This window comes from Nymphaea colorata, chromosome 9 (genome assembly GCF_008831285.2).
Source record: "Nymphaea colorata isolate Beijing-Zhang1983 chromosome 9, ASM883128v2, whole genome shotgun sequence".
Taxonomy (NCBI): Eukaryota; Viridiplantae; Streptophyta; class Magnoliopsida; order Nymphaeales; family Nymphaeaceae; genus Nymphaea; species Nymphaea colorata.
The window spans coordinates 9,836,485-9,857,348 of record NC_045146.1 but is presented as its reverse complement, the minus strand read 5'-3'; the positions used below and the strand labels follow the sequence as shown (position 1 = coordinate 9,857,348).

The following is a 20,864-nucleotide window of genomic DNA, read 5'->3' as shown; positions in this document are numbered from 1 at the left end:
AATGAAGAGTTTCCCATAGCCTTGCGCAAGGGCACCAGGTCATGTACTTCTCACCCTATTCAGAGATTTGTCTCATATTCAAAACTCAGTAAATAATACAAATGCTTTATTACCACTCTGTCTATGTCTGTGATTCCCAGGTGTGTGGAAGATGCTAGAGAGGATCCTAAATGGCTACAGGCCATGACAGAGGAGATGGATGCCTTGGCAAAGAACAACACTTGGGAAGTGGTCGATATTCCCAAGGGGACTCACTTAGTTGGTTCCAAATGGGTGTTTAGTGTGAAGTATAAACCTGATGGCACTGTGGATCGGTATAAAGCTCGTCTGGTTGCAAAGGGGTTCAGCCAAAAATACGGAATTGACTATCTTGAAACCTTTGCTCTTGTTGCAAAACTGAAGACTGTGAGGGTTATTTTGGCACTTGCAGTGCAAAAGAAGTGGGGCATGGACCAGCTTGATGTCAAGAACGCCTTCTTGAACGGCCATCTAGAGGAGGAGGTCTATATGAGCATGCCTCCCGGATATGCTTAAAGTGGAAAATGCTGTCATCTCAAGAAGGCCCTGTACGGCCTGAAGCAGTCCCCTAGAGCATGGTTTGAAAGATTAAGGGTGGTAATGGAGACAAATGGGTACAAACAAGGAAATGGTGATCATACCCTGTTCATTAAGCAGAGAAGTGGCCTGGTGAGCATTCTTTTTGTGTATGTTGATGATATGATTGTCACAGGTGATGATGAAGAAAAGAAAAGGAAGATGAAGGAGAGGTTAGCTGCTGAATTTGACCTTAAAGATCTGGGAAAATTAAGGTACTTTTTGGGAATAGAGATTGCACGATCAGAGACAGGGCTTGTTATGAGCCAAAGGAAGTACACTCTGGACCTCTTGAAAGAGACAGGTAAACTGGGATGCAGGCCCTTTCTAACTCCAATGGAGTCAGGTACAAAGATAAGTATCAAAACTGGTAACATCCTGGATGAGGAAGGAAAAGGACGGTATCAGAGTCTGGTTGGTAAGCTTATTTATCTTACGCTTACTCGCCCTAATATTACTTATGTTGTAAATGTGTTGAGTCAGTTTATGCATGCTCCTACTGATTGTCACTGGAAGAGTGCAGAAAGAGTGTTGGGGTACCTGAAGAATAACCCAGGTAAAGGGTTACTGTATACACGGTAGGACAAACTTAATATTGAAGGATACTCTGACGCCGATTGAGCTGGTTGCACGGATACCAGAAGGTCTACCACAGGGTACTGCATCTTTCTAGGGGGAAACCTGGTGGTATGGAGGAGTAAAAGGCAGGAGGTCTATTCTAGATCCAGTGTTGAGGCTGAATACAGGGCTATTGCTATGGGGGTTACAGAGATGTTATGGATAAAGATTCTTCTAGCAGATATTGGAATTGAAATTAAAAAGAAGATGAAAATGTATTGTGACAATAAGTCTGCGATTAACCTGGCAAATAATCCCGTCCTGCATGACAGAACCAAACATGTGGAAATAGATCACCACTTCATACGGGAGCGCATAGATTCAAAGGAGTTGATCCTTCCTTATATGAAGTCTGAAGATCAAATTGCAGATGTTCTAACTAAAGCCTTATGTACATCTCAATTTGAAAAGAATGTTAGCAAGCTTGGCATGTTGGACATGTATGCCATGCTTGAGGGGGAGTGTTAGAAACTTAGAATACCGTGTAATAGGGAACCGGGTTCGGATATGGACCCGGTACCCATGGGCATGGGAACCGAGGACGGGCTCAGTTCCCTAGGCGGGTCTCTCTTCCTCCCTCTTTTATTCTAATCACTTATTGTAATTGTTGATTAAGTGAATTAAGATTTCTCTCTCCTAGGGTTGCGGTTTTGCCCCTAGGTTAGTGCTTCCCCGTGGTTTTTCACCTCGTTCTGAGGTTTTCCACATAAATTCTGTGTTTGTTTTCCCTTCTCTTCTTCCGCTGCGTGTTTCTACATGGAGGAATTGCTTCCAACTTCTGAGCAGTTGGAATCCAGTTTATGCAACCATATTTTCCGTAAGTATTCATGTAATTAATGTTGCGCAACAAGTAGGAATCATCACGTTAAAATAAGCCAAACATCAAGTGGAAGTTCATTTCTTTACAGCCACGGTACTTTTTTATTCATTAATCATCATCAACCTGAGAAAAGAAGACGCCAAAACATTTCTATGACGTACAATCAATACTTGCATTACTATGGAGGAATTGCTTCCAACTTCTGAGCAGTTGGAATCCAGTTTATGCAACCATATTTTCTATAGGTATTCATGTAATTAATGTTGCGCAACAAGTAGGAACTCTACCCCAGCGTTGTATGTATGCATTTTGAAAACGCGATATGGTACAACACTTGTATCCTAAACAGATGGTGTACCATAGTTGTATCTTTTTACAAATGTTGCTTTAAAACCCACCCCCTCCTCATGCCCAAACCTATTCTAGAGTTGGAGGGGAGAAAGAGAGAGAGAGAGAGAGAGAGAGAGAGACTATGCCGATTTGGAGGGGAATCATCGATTTTCATCCTGCAAGCATCGATTAAACCATAGATTGGTGTGTGGGTGGTGAATTCCCCATTGGGAAGAAAGGAGTTTTTTCGATTTCTTCTCCATAAGGTATGAAATCTCTCGTTTTAACCATAGATTCATATATTTTTACTATAAATTCATAGATTCCAATTGTTTTTTGTTACGCTCACTGTAGGTTTTCACTTTTTTCTAAAAATATGGCATCGTCCGATCCCACATGGCAGTGCTGAAAAAGGGTGAAGGAGAATGACCAGTTAAGAATCCAATGCGAATGTTGTGACAGTATATTTTCAGGAGGGATTATTAGAATGCAACACCATTTTGCAAGGACACATTGTGATGTGGCTCCATGAATTGGAAAAGCAAACAAATATTTGCCTCCATTTGTGCATCAGTAATGTCTAGATATGATTAATGCAATGTTGTAAAAAGCGTATCGTATGCCGTATCGGTCTGGCTTTAAGATACGTTGTATCGTAATCTATTGTAATGTATCGTAACCATATCGTTTTATTTTAAAAAAAAAATCAGAAAAAATATAAAAAAATTCTCAAAAAATAATAAAAAATCAATAAAAATTACCCTATCGTACCTGTATCGTGCCGTATCGTAACTGTATCGTGTCGTATCGTAATTGTATCATTGCCATATCGTAACCGTATCGTACGATACGGTGCTCGTATCGTAAATGTACGATATGAGAGGTGTATCGTATCGTATTTGTATCGATACGTATCGTACGATACGGCTCCGTATCATACGATACGTACAATACTGGATTAATGTTTTACATCAAAAGAAGGTGCAAAAACAAATGGAAGAGGCAGATCAGGGCTATGATGAAGAAGTTGAAGAAGATGATGAAAACGTTGAAAATGATGAATGTGACATCAGTCTAAGAACAAATGTCGATAGTTCCGAGGTAGATCTGTCCCATCTGGGAGGAAGACAAGAGGTGAATCAAATATTAGGCGTGGTGGTTGGGGACCTCATGGTTGTTGTAGACCTAGCGATAGAGTTCCTAGTGGCAGGTCTAGTGTTGGTTCCATCAAGAACTTTTTCCCTTCATATACTAGCCCAAGTTCTCAGCCCCATATTCGTGCAGCTATGACATCTAAAGGTATGCTAGAGCAAGCACAAATGACTGTAAGGAAATGATTTTATAATGCATGTATTCCTTTCGATGCAGGTAATTTCTTTCAGTTTGAGGCCATGGCAGATGTGATTGCTTCTATAGGCCCTTGATTTAAAAAGCCATCATATCATTAGTCAATGGGCAAATTTCTTGATGCTACAGTAAAAGAAGTAATGGAACTTGCAACGAATTGAAATTGAGTTGGAAGGAAACATGTTGCCTCATTAAGGGAGATGGATGAACTGATATATAGTCAAAAACACTTGTGAATTTTCTTGTTTATAGCCCTAAAGGAGTCTTCTAGAAATCTCTTGATTTGTTTGATGTTTCTAAGACTGTTGAAATTTTATCAATGTTTTTGATAATATCGTATAAGAAGTTGGACCTACAAGCATTGTACCGTTTATTATAGACAACGCTGAAAATTATAGAGTTGCATGAGATATGTTGTTTCAAAAGTATACATTTTATTGGAGTTTGTGTGTCATTCATTGTGTTAATCTAATGCTTCAAGATCTTGGCGAAACGTATGATATGAGATCAGTTGTTGACTAAGGCCAAGAGATTACAAAATTTATCTATAATCATGCACACGTATTGATTTTGATGAGAACAATACAAAGGGATTGAATTAATATGACCTGCACAAACTAGATTTGCTACAAATGTGTTGACTATGCAGAGCATAGTGAAACAAAGACCCCGTTGAGGCAAATGTCCTCCATGAAGAATGGACAGCATATCCACATGCTCGTAAAAGAAAATCTTCTATAGTTAAAGATATATATTTAATAATGAATTATGAGAATCATATGTGAAGTTATTGAAGATTTGTGTCTCAGTCATTAAAGTCCTCAGGTTAGCTAACAGTGAAGACAAGCCTTCCATAGGGTACTTGTATGAAGTTATGGATAGACCAAAAGAGGAAATTCAAGAGAACTTGAAAGGAATGAAAAAGTTATACGTGTCCATATGAAATATTATAGATAAAAGGTGGACTGGACAATTCATCAACATCTTCATGCAGCAACTTACTACCTAAATCCTGCCATTGGAATACATTTACAAAGGAGAGAGAAGTCATGCATGGTTTGCTAAATTGTGTTGAAGTGTTAATGACAAATTCTAGAGCACAAGATGTGTGCACAATGAATTGGAACTTTATGATAATTGTATAGAAGACATGAAAATAAGCACAACCATTCGAACCAGGACAACCATGTGTCCAGGTAATTACACAAAAAAAAAATAATTTACTTTGCATTTGTTATCTTTTTGTTGTTTTACTTTTACGTGAGATTCCTTCTTTTTTTTTGTTTACATTTATAGTGGAATAAGTTTGGGAATGATTGTCAAAACCGTAAAACTTTTGCAATTAAAGCCCTTAGCCAAACATGTAGTGCTAGTGCATACGAAATGAATTAAAGCATTTTCCAACACATCCACAACAGGAACAGGTTCAAACATAAAAGGTTGAATGACCTTGTTTCTGTTCTTTATAATATGAGGTTCACACAAACATAATACAACTTAGTGTAGCATACATTTGTTATATAATATATATAATTGTATATTAACAAGTTTTCTCTTATTTAACATAGGCAATTACAAAAAACATCAGCAAGAAAACACACATCTCTGTTTGATCCTATCAGCTGGGACAACTTTGATGTGCTAGAACCATGGGATGAACCAACTACAATATTTGATGATCATCTTCAATGCTTCAACATTGAAGCTGAAGTAACAGAAATTGCTAATGCATGAGAGCTGTTGGCTATGTTGATGAGGGTGTTCAACTTCATGAAGATGAAGATGAAAATGAGAATAAAGATGATAAAGATTATGAATGAAAGTGGAGAGTGCTTTCATTTTGTGCTACCCATGTGATTCTTGTGCCCCAAGCTGAAGATTGCAACTCCATTACAAATTTAATTGATTCAGCATAGGAAGGAAAGAACCTTCACTTGCATTTGCAAAGCTGTCAACGACATCAACAAGAACTCGATTAAGAGTCGCATTTGATTTGCAGGGTGTGACCTCCACTATTAACTATGTAGTAGGGGATAAGTAGCAACAAATCCAAGCTGCACCACTTCCAGTGAATCAAAACAACTCACTGACTGCGAGCTAGCATTCCTATTGCAAGAAGCTCATTGATATAGTCAAGAAATTTGTTCACTAAAGAATCCAATATGATTCTTGTTTCTGACTCTCCAACTATAGGATTGCCATTCATCATTAATATGTGAATGTCTCTAGGGAGAATTGTAATTAATGCCTACAGAGCATCAATCAGGGCTTCATGTGCACAAACTGAACTTTTGCTTCAGCTTCTGTTATGGCGGCAGCAATGTAATCACATTCCAAGTGTAACTTCACCAAAACTCAACTGCTGAAGTAACAAGGCCATCCTCCAAATGAACATATAACTTCAATAGGGAAGTGATAGCCCTTAGAGATGTGACCACTTGCAGCAGAGAAGTAGGTGATGAGGTGGGCAACCTCCGTTGACTAGGCCACCCAAGCTTTCCCAATACAAAACCAGCTAAATCAACACCTTCTAGAATATTTCAGGATTGCAATACAACAGATGCTGGTCTTGCAAAGGAAACAAGCTCCTCCAAAATATGTTGGAATGACTCCAAGAATTTATCCAATAAAGCGCCAATCAAATGAAAATCCTTTCCCATCATTATACAGTCATTGCATATTTTCATCTCAATATCCATTTTGGCCATGGGTGGCTGGTGCAAAGAACATGTCCCCCTAATCATACGAGATGAGCAAGTGGCAAAAAAGCCTGCTTTTATCTTCAGCATATCATGATAGAGCACAACGTTCTACATCTGAGCTTCAATAACAAGCATTATAACCTTCGATGTGTCCTTAGTGTTGAGACTGAGAGTTTGTTGTTTATGGTCAGTGTCCACCATCCTCCTATCGATACGGATTGCAAGAGCAATCATCGACAACCTCTCCCCATCCTTATGAACCAGTCAGCCCTCCCTTATTCTCTAAGGCATGTTGTTGGTGTATACCTGACATGGAGCATACCCTTCGCTGGAACCTGATTGTCAATCTCCAAGTGAATAAGATAATTGATTATAATATCAAATAATAGTACCTTAGATGTTTGTTCCCTTGAGCCTCCCTGCCTTCCTCAGCTCCAAGGGGTTTTCTCAGGCTGCCTTATTGAGCCCCCTTTCCATTCTTTAGTGTCGCCATCTTTGTGCCCTAATGCAGGGACGAAGGGGTTCTCTGCTGCCAGTCCTTCCTCCGTCAGCACCTCATTCAACTCCACATAGAAGACTCCATCCGCGACCATCTTTCGTTCCTTGCTTGTTAGAGATGCCATCCTAGAGCCACTGAGGAGCGGTACAGGGACCTCATCTCCTGACATGAAGTCATTATCACCTTTAATAAGAAGATGAAAGCTAGGGTTCAACCATGATTTTTTGTTGTTAATTGAGTGACCACGTTCGCCATACTAGGGGAGTTTCTCCAACTGAGGACTTCCCCCTTTCCATTTTCTCATTGAATTGATTCGTATTGCTTCGCACACAATAAGGCTACAAGAACCCAACAATGTGTCACTGTAATTTTTCACATCATTACTATGCGAATTATGTCAGTTTCTTCCACGCCTGCTACTCCAGCTACCTTTCTACTTAAGCTTTTGTTTCTCCCTGTTGCGCATCTCTTTGATTGTTCCATCCAGCTACTGCAGTCTCTCCACGACTATGGGTTTGGCTGCAGAAACCCACACCCTTAAGGCGCCCCTGGATTGTAGCCAAGGAGGTTTTCCTGGCTGCAATACGTGCCTGCTCCTCTTTCCTCATTGCTCGATTCCTACAAAAACTTCACTAGACTCAAGCATACTTGGATTTGTAGGTGCTATTGACATGAAGATAGCGTAGTCCTTGGGTGGTCGAACCAACACACCAATGTCGCTGATCTAGCCGACGATTGAATCTGCTCACTTGAGAGGCGGCATTGTAGAAGGCCTTCTTGCTTGCTCCCTTGACCGTAATTTCTTTTGCAAGGTGGGTCAACACTGAGAGTGGCTCAATGGCAGAAATGGAGCCCGGGAGCCTTTCTCCTCATTATTGGAGATTCCAAGAGTCTCATGGAACATAGATGTTTTGTCGCCACTAACATGAACTGTGGTTGGTGGTGGTAGGAGGCTGGACCCTACAGTAATGAATGCACTCAGTAGGTTTGCGGTGGCAGCATCTCCGCCCTGTCATCCTGGAGTTTTCTTGGCCTTGTTGCTGCCAAGTTGTGAAGATATCTTCAGGAGATACTCGAGTGCTCATGTCGTGAAGCCTTTCTTCAAGCAAGACCCTCATCCGCCGCTGTCTTAGCAGTATCGCAACTTCTCGTCCACTTGGTCCAACTTCTGATTGATCCCTGCGAGGGTACTCTCCCATAATCTACCGACCTAAGCCCCTTCCATTGAGTTGCTCCACAGCTGCCATGGCGAGTGGTAACTCTCTCTGCCGCCCTCTAGCTCTGATACCTTGTTAGCAACCACTTGCTATCTATCTCCTCATACTTGGTAATTCCACCCAAACTCACTCACACGCACTACCATAACCCAATTAGAGAAATTCCCTCACCAGAGGAGAGACCTAATTTCTTTTGATCCCCTTAACGACCCCCACAATTCCCTTATTTATCGTAATCTATGTCACACAGGTACGGGTACGATAAGGGTACGGGTACGGGTACGCGGACACGACAATTTTCAAAATTTTAGGATACGCGGACACGGCGAATTTTATATTCTAAAAAATTAAAAAGGATAATAAAATAAAATAAAAAAAACATTAAATTAATAATTCACTCTTACAATCTCATAAGTCATAAGAAAGAAAGTCTCAGATTCTCAAACAAAACATTGTTCATCACCAATCTCATAAGTCATAAGAAAGAAATTCTCAAACAAAACAAAGAATGTCGGGTTAGTAAAGTGGTTCGGATAGGGTCTGACCCAGACCCGATCCAAAACGTATCCTGCCGTGTCCAAGTGTCGGTATCCAGGTGTCAGAGTGTCGACACCGGTACGTGGCCCATTTTGCCGTGTCCGTGTGACATAGATCGTAATCATCTGGGTCAGTCTAGTAGACCTGATACAGACCCGATTTCAAATCCGAACCCTAGACTGTAACATATTCATATAGAACAAGTGTTTCATGAATCTACCTCAAGCTTTGAAATAGAAGTATGCAACACTCACAAAATGTTATCACTGCCAAGCAACCCCCAAAGGATCTGAGTCATCATCAAAACCCAAAAGTAGCAAAAACCCAATGACTCGGGACTGAACTCAAAGTAGATTGACTCATGACTCACTAGGTCAACTCAGTATATAATACGTATTATATTGTATATGTATATGTGAAGCAAATTTCAGTAACATCTTACTACAATCACATTAAATGCATATGCATCTCTTGTGTAATACAGTAAAAATTTCATGGAACATATAACATGAGGAATGACGCCAACTGCATCGTACCCCACACAACCGTTTTTAGGGCCATCAGATTTCTCTTAATTGTACGGTCCTTTTCTCCTTTAAATGGAAAAACATAAAGAATGATGCAGGTCTGCCACAACAGACCTGCGGGCAGAGGTCGTTGCCTTCCTCGATGCTGTTGGAGGCCGCATAAAGGGGCAGCAATGATCAATTAAACCAACCTGTGACTTGGCTAACTCAGTCATAACTCAGGTGGCATGATCTAAGATTCTAAAATAAAGATTGATGATGGTGTAATTCTGGATAATCCTATACCATATAGGAATATAGTGGGATCACTCATATACCTTAGCATTACTCATCCTAATATTGCCCATGCAGTACATGTGGTAAGTTAATTTCAACGGCATTTTAAACTATGGAAATAGTATGGCTGAGACAACTGCTGCTTGATATGGGAACAAGAATAGAAGAGCCCACTGAGTTGCACTGTGATAATAAAAGTTCTATATGCACAGCTAAGAATCGCAAATTTCATAAGCGTACTAATCATATAAATATGGATTATCATTACGATCGTGAAAAGTTTTCGAAGAAGACAATCTATCTGTCATATTTTCCTTCAGAATTTCAATTCGCTAATTTCTTCATCAAACCTTTGTGCCCACCAAGATTTAAATTTCTTTTAGGCAACTTGCAGTGATCACACCATAAGTTTGAGGAGGGATTTTAAATTATACGTTAAATACTTGTATAAATTTCACTGACTATGATTCATAGATCTCTGTGTGTGTGTGTGTGCATTTAATGTTTATACTGGTATATAGGAAGTTGTAACATGTTTATTATTTTTACTTTCCTTGTTTTTGGACTTTTTATTTTCAGGTGCAGCTGAGATGGATCTAGCCATTGGAGCTAGTCCAATGGCTACCTCTCTGAAAGGTCTTCTCTGATCTTTATTCTTTGTTGCACGTATATCACCTTGATTCTTTGTCACAGGTATGCTCTGTTTTACAACTTCTTTTGTGAATCAATAATATTTTCTTCATTCTCTATCACTTGGTGTCTTGGCCTTAATGCTTATTATTGTGAGTTGGCTATGAGTTTTTTTCTTCGACTGTTTACATTCATATTTGCAATATGTTGATTCTTACAAATGCTAGGACAAAGTTGGTATACAAGTACAGTATCCTGAAGTAGACTGTCATGCTTCTTATACAGCCAAATCGATATAGGAGCAAACCTTTCACTGAACCCATGAAAGGAGACGAAGATGAATCCATGTGTCCAGTCCCTCCTCATCAACTCCATCTGTACTACCTAATTTATGCCTCAGCATATACTAACTGCAACAACTACTTAAGGCTGCGTAAGCGACATACACAAAAATGTTATAAAGAAATCTATAACTCCCTACACATGATATAAAGGACACGCATTGAACCTCTGCACATTCAGGTCTTGTATCAAGTGAGTTCACAGGCTGACATTTCTGATGTTTTCAAGAAATCATGTAGATTTTTAGAAAGAACTAATAGTACCATTTGTGATCCATCTCCATTCTAAGGAATGATGTGGGCTTAAGTCTCATCTGAAACTTGTCCACAAACAAACATAATGTTCATGTATTTCATAACTAAAAATAAATTCAGTACCAGAAGCTGATGCAGTGATTAGAGGGTTAGTTCTAATCCCCGCTGCAAACTACTATCTAAATGACAAGTAAAAAAGCAAATCGAGGAACATAGAGAAAACATATAAATAAAGGAAGGAAATAACCTAAAAGAAGAGATTAAGGTTTTCATTAATCTTCAATAAAATTCAAATGAATCACAAGTCCCTCTTAAATAGACTAAATATGGATCTGGATCCAAAACAAATCTCGATCAGAAAATAAAAGGTCTACTAATCCATAATAAAGCAGACATAAAATGACCTCTCTACAAGACCCGTTCCCAACATATCAGCCTTGCATCAGAAGCTTAACAAACTTCTTAGAAATAATTTCAACCATGCATAACTCAAGCAATATGAAAAAAAAGACATCAGAAAAGTAATTATACTTTTTTAAATCAAACCATGTTTAAATTTTAAAAGAACATATTATAGTTCCAGAAAACCTAAGAACTAAGGGTTATCCCTTGTATCTATATCTCATGTTTTCATCGACATTGGCAATCTTAGCAGCAACAATCAATCATGCCAAACTGCAAGCTCAAAAGCAACCTAGGGGGAACCCTTTTTTAACCCTTAGCCGGCACATTCTGAACCACGGCTTTCACTCCAATGCTTGGATCAAGTTCTCTTAACAAAAGTAAGATCAAGGGGGGAGAAAACAGGCAGAATAACAACTATATTGGAAGCGCAGTTGTGGTTGGAGAGTTCAAAGAATTTCACCAATTTCATACTGGTCAAAGGACCTGCAAATGCACGTTCTGGGTGTAAACTTAGTTTTCAAGGCGCCGAAGCAAAAAAGGCGACTTTTTTTTTGTTTTTTTAGTTATGTTAATCATTACATAATAAAATTATATAGTTACTGACTGAACTATAAGCTTATTTTCCAAGTAAAACTTGAAAAACTGTTCTGTTCTGTTCTGTCCTGATTGGATGATTATACTTTGTAAAGTGAAGCCAAAGAGTAAAACATGAAAAAGTGTTCTGTTCTTGTTTACATGACAGATTAACAGTACGTTTCCAGCATGTTTACATACTGGAAAACTGTGTTGTAATGTTCTAGCTGATGCCTTAGTTTGATACGCAAAAGAAAATTGTGTTGTTTACAATTTACATACTAGACAATGTTAACTATTTCAGTTATAGACCTTACAGACTATTTCATTTGAATCATTTCAAACAAAAATCATATCAAATCAGTACATATAATATACATTACAAGTTTACAACAGATTGTAAATATAACATATAATATACATATAACACACAAAAACACCCTCACAAATGAGAAAATAAATCTGTATTCAGGTTGCAAAAGTGAGGTCCACACGTATTTCTCTGGTTACTAGACATGCACTAAACAAGAAAACTGTGGCCATTTTACCAAAAACCTAGGTTTTAACATGGGTAAAAAGGCTGGCATAGGTTCCACAAAATATGTTTAAGAGCACATAAGACATATACAGAAATTCATTGGTTCTATAGAATATGTACTTAACGTATGGCTGGGACTTCCACTTGATGAGTTGATATAGGATATGTAATTAACGTACAGCAAAGTGTACTTCAAGAACAGAAATTACATAATATAACTGCATATAATATAAATATATATGGTATAACAGTGTATAATAAAATTACAGGACTTAATTTGAAGGGAAGGTGACTTTTCACCTTCCAATGGCCTAGAAGTGCTAGCACCTAGTCCAGCCTAATAGCCTATCACATGTCGTTTAAGTGATGGACTTAGGTGACGGGTGTGGACTCATGCCTAGGCATGGACTAGTCCATGCCTTAACAACTAAGGGTGTAAATGTATCCCACCGAACAGCTATAATAGTGCATAACGAAACATGGAAGCCTATTGAATAGAGTGTTTTTTCTTAACAAGACTAAGAAAGTCAAAAATTAAAAATGTAAAATGTAAGGTAGGAAAACTTACCCTAGCCGGGTGGTACTATGACCTTCCACCTGGGAAGCTTGCTGAAAAGGACATACCTTGTAAACGTACCTTAGGACAAGAAAAGACAATGGATGAAACATAGAAAAGGAAGACAACAGTAAAGGTTAACAAGAAAGGAACACAAAGCAAAGATAAGGTTCCATACTTGTCTTGTTTTTTCTCAAAACAAGAATCATAAAAAGAGTAAAATTCCTTCTCTGGCCCTGTATCATACAGAACCGGTCAGATATAATAAGTATTACCTGAAAATGAATTGACTTCTGCAGAAATGAATCAAGAAAGATAGATTGTACTCTCCCTTTCACATGTACACACATGTGCTAGACAGATGAACATACATGTTCATGTCCATTAGCTAATGAATTCATATGAATCACCGTAAGCACACGGGTCAAAGGTTTCATGGGGAAATGATACCAAAATATTGGAGAATGCCACTAGCATGATACTTGTGCCTACATGCAACAAAAAAGAAAGATGTAACGAACATTATGTGAACATGTATACTTACCAAAGTCGGTCTTCAACTTTTCAGACAAGCTTGATATCCTTGATTGCATCTTCAGTAACTTCCCACTGTAATCATCATATTCCTTGCGTACTCGACTAGCATCTGTTTGATATACTCATTAACCACAATTTTAGTCTAAAGATTCAGCAGCAAAATTTCATCTGAATTTAGCAGTAAATTGCTCAAAGAAATCAATATGCAATTATGTTTACCTGATGTATTAACTGGGGTCTTGAACAGTTTAAGTGACTGTAGAACTGCTTGAAATGACTGCCGGAATTTATCTAACCAAGATGACGCACCAATAACTGATAAATCTGACACACAAAATAAATAGTTAGCCATGCTACTAAGAATGTAGACAAGGCTTAAAATTTTCTCATGAAAAACATGGTATGGTGCACAAAACCATCAAACCAAGATGACACATCAAGAATGGATAAACCAAAATGTATAAAATAAAGAGTTAGTTGTGCTGCTAAAATGTAGATAAGGCTCAAAATTTTCTCATGAAAAACATGTTATGAAGCATAAAACTAAAAAACTTGGATAAAAGTACCAACTTGAAGCCATAACAGAGACTCCCTGTTTCACTGATTAAGCAGCTGGCATGCAAGAAATCATCCAAGTGTAGCAAATTCAAGTTTAAGTCTAGCAAATTCAAGTTTCAGATAGACACCTCAAGTCCAACACCTTCAACAAGATGCCTCAAAAGGAGTACACTAGGGTTTGCTTCCTTGTGTTTGAGCCAAGTAAGGATATAAGGACTGGGATTCTGATAGTCTAGGTGTATTAAAATTCGGATACAGTCAGATTTGGTACACCAAAACAACAAAATATCTCAAACCCAATCCCAACAATTTACATTCCTAAAGCCAATGTAGACTTCTGAGACACTTTCTTGATACATATTTAACTATTTAAACTTGTTTTATTGTAAAAATAACTCACTCTTTCTCAAAAGTGAAAACAAGGATATGAAATAATAACCTGAGATTTTAGTGGCATCGTCAAGGTCAGAATTGCTTGAAATGTCATGGTCAACATGCTCCTCGACATCATCTTCTTCGAGACTGTCAGGTTCCATGTCATCCCCATAAGTTCTGTCATGTCCCCCACTGTCTGAATGATAACCATCATATTCGTCATCACTTCGATTTTCTGGAGTACCAGAATCATCATCATCCTCTATATCTCCAGTATGATGCAGTTCCTCAGTGTGGTCATCTGAATGTTGTCCTGTCCATCGACTAGCTACTACACGACCCAGTTCTTCTTTAGACATGCTCTCTGTGTTCTCAAAAGTTTCCTCCTTCAGAATATCATCGCATAAGAACATATCTTAGTCACATGCAACGTAGACTTGAAACAAAAATGTATTGTGATTTCCCTCCTCATGGGTCATTAAAGTCATAAACATTAAATACTGCTTCATATAAGTAACATCCAACTAAACCTTTTTACCCAAAAAAAAAAATTGTTGAAGGATAAAAAGTATATGACACAATCTAATAAAAAAGGAAGAGACAAGGATGAAACACAATCATCTGACAGGGAACAAGAGAGGCTTGTCCATATACTTCAACTGGACAGTAAAATGCTAAATGTTAAGTCCATCCCAGCTATGATGGTGAGGCTGCGAAATGAACAATGACTAACTCATAAAACAACAATGAGGCCACCTTCAAACCTGAATTAGCAACCTTGGTGAACAATGTGCCTGTGAAGGTTGTTTTCAATGCCTAGAGGAAAAAAATTCACGCAATAGCCCTTTTGTAAGACCTAGGGGAACACCAAGCCATGTCTATAGTTCCTTCTTGGGTTTCAGTTCAAAAGCCAAATATTATTTCACATTAAAGAGGACTAAACAGTTGGAAATCTGAAAAACAAGGACACTTTTCCATATGACAAACATGTGATCCTTGCTACAAGAGAAACACAACCAATCACTAGAAAAGCTGAGAATGCCAACAAACGTACTCCTGTAGTGGCCCAAATCTTGATTTTGAAATCTTCATAAACCATAATGTACACATACATGGTAAAATAAAGGAACCATGTGGAAGTCAGCAGAGATTTCAGTCTAGAAAATCCTGAAAGGATCATATTAAAAGGTAAAAACTACAATAAACTATGATTCATAGCAGTATGAGAAAATCAGTAAGGGAAATGGGAAATGAAACATGAACCACGAGAAGACATTATATATACATATATATATATATATATGTACTGGGGAGAGAGAGAGAACTATACCTTTACTTCGTTAAGACCAGAAGCTTGGTTGCTAACATCACTACCATCTTGCTCAAATTCATTTCCGAAATCAGCATCTTCTACTGCATGCTGTTTTAGAAAAGAAAATGCTTTATAAGAAACAAAATCTAGGAGATTGACTGCATAAAACCCAATAACAAAATTTCAAGTAGATTATAAAAGTAAGAATATTGACTTGTACTAGTGTAATGCTATTATTAGTGAAGAAATATGCAACGGAAGAGAGGAAAATAGAAGAAACACACGATATACGTGGAAAACCTCAAGAGGTGAAAAACCATGGAGAAGCTCTAACCTAGGGGCAAAACCGCAACCCTAGGAGAGAGAAAATTATATTCCACTTAATCAACAAAACAACACTAAGTGGGATTATAAGGGGGAAACCCGCCTAGGGTACCGAGCCACTCTCGGTTCCCGTGCCCATGGGACCGGGTCCATATCCAGACCCGGTTCCCTTACACAAGATATTCTAACACTCCCCCTCAAGCTTGGCATACATGTCAAACATGCCAAGCTTGCTCACATTTTTTTCAAATTGAGATGTACATAAGGCTTTGGTTAAAACATTTGCAATTTGATCTTCAGATTTCATATAAGGCAAGATCAACTCCTTTGAATCAATGCGTTCCCGTATGAAGTGGCGATCAATCTCCACGTTTTTGGTTCTGTCATGCAGGACGGGATTATTTGCAAGGTTAATCGCAGATTTGTTGTCGCAGTACATGTTCATCTTCTCTTCCATTTCAATTCCAATATCTGCTAGAAGGATCTTCAACCATAGCATTTCTGTAACTCCCATAGCAACCGCCCTGTATTCAGCCTCAGCACTGGATCTAGAACAAACTTCCTGCCTTTTACTTCTCCAAACAACCAGGTTACCCCCTAGAAAGATGCAGTACCCTGTGGTAGACCTCCTAGTATCAGTGCACCCTGCCCAATCTGCGTCAGAGTATCCTTCAATATTAAGTTGATCTTGCTGAGTATACAGTAATCCTTTCCCTGGGTCATTTTTCAGATACCCCAACACTCTTTCTGCACTCTTCCAGTGACAATCAGTAGGAGCATGCATAAACTGACTCAACACACTCACAACATAGGTGATATCAGGGCGAGTGAGGGTAAGATAGATGAGCTTACCAACCAACCTCTGATACCGACCTTTTCCTTCTTCATCCAGGATGTTGTCAGTTTTGATGCTTATCTTCGTACCAGACTCCATTGGAGTTAGAAAGGGCCTACATCCAAATTTACCTGTCTCCTTTAAGAGATCCAGAGTGTACTTCCTTTGGCTCATAACAAGCCCTGTCTCTGATCGAGCAATCTCTATCCCCAAAAAGTACCTTAGTTTACCCAGATCTTTCAGATCAAATTCAGCAGCTAACATCTCCTTCATCTTCTTTTTCTCTTCTTCATCGTCACATGTGACAATCATATCATCAACGTATACAAGAAGGAGACTCACCAAACTATTTCTCTGCTTAATGAATAGGGTGTGATCACCATTTCCCTGTTTGTATCCATTAGTCTTTATCACTATCCTCAGTCTTTCAAACCAAGCTCTAGGAGACTGCTTTAGTCCATACAAGGCTTTCTTGAGATGACAACATTTTTCGCTTTGGGCATATCCAAGGAGCATGCTCATATAGACCTCTTCTTCTAGATGGCCGTTCAAGAATGCATTCTTGACATCAAGCTGGTCCAGGTTCCACTTCTTTTGCACAGCAAGTGCTAAGATGACTCTCACGGTTTTCAGTTTGGCAACAGGGGCAAAAGTTTCAAGATAATCAATACCATATTTCTGACTGAACCCCTTTGCAACAAGGCGAGCCTTATACCTTTCCACAGTACCATCAGGTTTGTACTTCACACTAAACACCCACTTGGAACCAACTAAATGAGTGTCCTTGGGGATATCAACAACTTCCCACGTGCTGTTCTTTGCCAAGGCATTCATCTCCTCTGTCATGGCCTGTAGCCATTTAGGATCCTCTCTGGCATCTTCCACACACCTGGGGATCATAGACTTAGACAAGGATGTAATAAAGCATTTGTAATTCTTACTAAGTTTCGCATAAGAGACAAATCTCTGAATAGGGTGAGAAGTACATGACCTGGTTCCCTTGCGCAAGGCTATGGGAAGCTCTTCATCTATTGGACTTGGGTCATCCGGGGAACTCACAGGATTGGGATTGGTTACATCAACATCTTCAACCACATCTGTCTTCTTTCTGATGTACACCTGGCCGAACAGATGATCACGGGCTGTGGGCTGATCATCCACAGAGTTCCCTTGCACAGGGCTGTCGCTATCACCTCTGACTGTCTCTGTCACACTGTGGCTGACCTTGTACTCCAAAAAATCCATAAACTGAACCAGCTGGTCTGAGGAATATTCTTCCACACTTTTCCCTATACACTCCCCCTGAAGAGGATTCACAGGAAAATACGCCTCATGTTCATGAAAGGTAACATCCCGAGAGACATAAATTTTGGAGGTAGTAGGGTCAAGACACTTATATCCTTTCTGAGTTGGAGAATACCCCAAGAAGACAGCTTTGACGGACCGAGGATCAAGTTTCTTAAGGGTTGGACTATGGTCATGAACAAAGCAAGTACACCCAAACACTCGAGGAGTAAGAGGCCAAGGGTTATGAGTGGGCCTAAGAACAGAGTAGGGAGAACGACCATTCAACACACGAGTAGGCATACGGTTAATCAGATGGGCACTAGTGAGAAGATCATCACCCCAGTAGCGCTTAGGAACATGCCTATGGAACATAATGGCACGGGTGACTTCTAATAAATGGCGATTTTTACGTTCGGCCACGCCATTTTGAGGAGGTGTGTAACTACAGGATGTCTCATGAATAATACCCTTGCTCCTCAAGAAATCATCTATAGATTGGGAGACATACTCCCGAGCATTATCGGTGCGGAAAGCTTGAACAGAGGTCTGAAATTGAGTCTCAACAAATGCAACAAAATTTTTGACAATGATGGGAACTTCACTACGTTCTTTCAACAGGTACACGAACGTACAACGGGAGTAATCATCAATAAGAGTCATAAAATAATGAAAACCACGACAAGTGGGTACTCCCGAAGGACCCCAAACATCAGAGTGAACCAAAGCAAACGGACGAGTGGTTTTATTGAGAGAAATAGGGTACGAAGCCCTGACATGTTTAGCCAACTGGCAAACTTTACATGAGAAAGAGTCAATAGAAACAGAAGTAAAAAGCCTTGGAAACAACTTCTTGATCAACTGGAAAGGAAGATGCCCAAGATGCTCGTGCCATCACATAATGGTAGATCTGTCTTTCATGCCTGACACCCGTCCACTAGTGGCTGAGATCAAGGCAGACGCAACTTGCACGGGCAGTCTGTAGAGTCCATCAATAACCGAACCAATCTCAATCTTCTTCCCCGTCACCAAGTCCTGCAGGGAACAATGATCAGCAGAAAAGATTAGATTACAATTGAGTTCTCTGGTAATACTGCTGACAGATAAGAAGTTCACAGGAATATTGGGAACATGGAGAGCATTATGAAGATGATATTTATTCAACAAGGACAAACTCCCTTTTCCAGCCACAGAAATAGAAGACCCGTCAGCCATAGACACGCGTTGCTGCCCTGAGGACAATTGGTATTCTTGAAACAGCTTAGGATTCCCTGTCATATGATGCGTAGCCCCACTGTCAACAATCCAATCACCAAGTGAGGGATTACCTTGATCGCTTGTGGCTACAAGAGCTTGAGCTAATTTAGCTACTTCGGACGTGGAAGTTTCCTTTTGCGTAGTAGACAGCCGACTGATATAAGCTTGTAATTCCTTGATTTGATCGGAGGAAAGTTTTGATTTTTCAACAGTTGAGGAACTACCCTGACTAGAGTCAGGAACAGAAGAACCCCGCCGACTAGAAGGAGGGCGACACGAACAAGACTCTTCTCAGGATGAATATCCCAACAAAAATCCACAGAATGCCCCAACTTGTTACAATGACTACAACGTCGAACAGAACGTTGTCCAGTCCCAGAGGCACGGCTAACAAACGCTGAGGGGGAACTCCCATGGCTGGAGTCAATATGTATAACTTGACGACGTTGTTCCTCAGATTCCACCCGGGCATACACCTCCTCAATCCCGGGAATCTCCTCACAATTGAGAATTTGGCTCCTAATGGATTCAAATTCATCGCGTAAGCCTCCAAGGAAAATAAAAGTCCGGTCCATCCATTCTTTGTCCCAGTACAGGGCATGATCAGAACCACAATGCCAGTCATCATTCACATGGTAGTCTAGTTCCTCCCATTTAGTCTTCAGGGCTGCAAAGAAAGAAGCTACAGACAAGTCACCCTGTTTAAGAGAGTAGATGCTACGTTTGATTTGGTACGTATGCAATACTCTCTTCTTACGGCCATACATCCGCGCAAGCACAGTCCACATGTCGTATGCAGTCGATTTACGCAAGATCAGAGGCTGAATATCTGCGGAAACAGAACTAATGATCCATACTTTCACCTGACTATCTTCCAACGCCCAAGTCGCCCATCGCGGATCCGTTTTTGAAGGTGCAGGTTTCTCCCCAGTAATATAGGGCAGGCGACCACGACTGGTTATCCCGATTTCTAGGGCAGCAGACCAAGAGAGATAGTTGTCCTTGTTCAGTCGGATGGAGGTGACTTGAACAGGCAAGTTCTCGCTCTTGGTATTGCTGCCCGTATCTAGGGCATCATCGATCTTAGGAGTCATCGCTTCGGCCATCACAATCACCAAAGAGAAGCAATACCCAGCACCAGAGACGACAGACAAGAGGCAACGGAGGCGGAAGAATTACTGGCGGTGATAGCAATGACGGCGGCGATGGCGGCGACGCAGGAAAGGCGACGGCAGCAGCAATGACGGCGGCGACGGCGACGATGACGCCGGCGATGCAGGAAAGGCGACGGCGGCAGCAATGACGACGGCGACGATGACGCCGGCGACGCAGGAAAGGCGACGGCACTGGAAATGACGCCGGCGACGGCGCTGGAACTGGCGGCGGCGGCACTGGAACAGGCGGCGACGGCGGGAGACGACCAGCGGCAGAAACGATGGAAACACACGATCACAGAGCAAAACCCACACACGGTAGCTCTGATACCATGAAGAAATATGTAACGGAAGAGAGGAAAAGAGAAGAAACACACGATATACGTGAAAAACCTCAAGAAGAGGTGAAAAACCACGGAGAAGCTCTAACCTAGGGGCAAAACCGCAACCCTAGGAGAGAGAA

General features: G+C 40.1%; 1 protein-coding gene across 3 annotated transcripts in view; it reads right to left on the bottom strand.

Annotated features, from left to right (window-relative positions):
- The window catches only part of LOC116260437 (glucosidase 2 subunit beta), a 45,109-nt gene that overhangs the window by 4,946 nt on the left and 19,299 nt on the right, over nucleotides 1-20,864 (bottom strand). For 2 of the 3 annotated variants that reach the window (XM_031638778.2, XM_031638779.2), the window contains exons 6-11: nucleotides 15,566-15,655; nucleotides 14,300-14,621; nucleotides 13,522-13,626; nucleotides 13,310-13,411; nucleotides 12,944-13,001; nucleotides 12,778-12,846 (exon numbers count right to left, since the gene is read on the bottom strand). In XM_031638778.2, the coding sequence (XP_031494638.1) occupies nucleotides 12,778-12,846; nucleotides 12,944-13,001; nucleotides 13,310-13,411; nucleotides 13,522-13,626; nucleotides 14,300-14,621; nucleotides 15,566-15,655 (746 nt within the window). Of the gene's footprint in view, nucleotides 1-10,404; nucleotides 10,508-12,777; nucleotides 12,847-12,943; nucleotides 13,002-13,309; nucleotides 13,412-13,521; nucleotides 13,627-14,299; nucleotides 14,622-15,565; nucleotides 15,656-20,864 lie in introns of all 3 variants that reach the window. The other variant, XR_007574223.1, reaches the window with a different exon arrangement.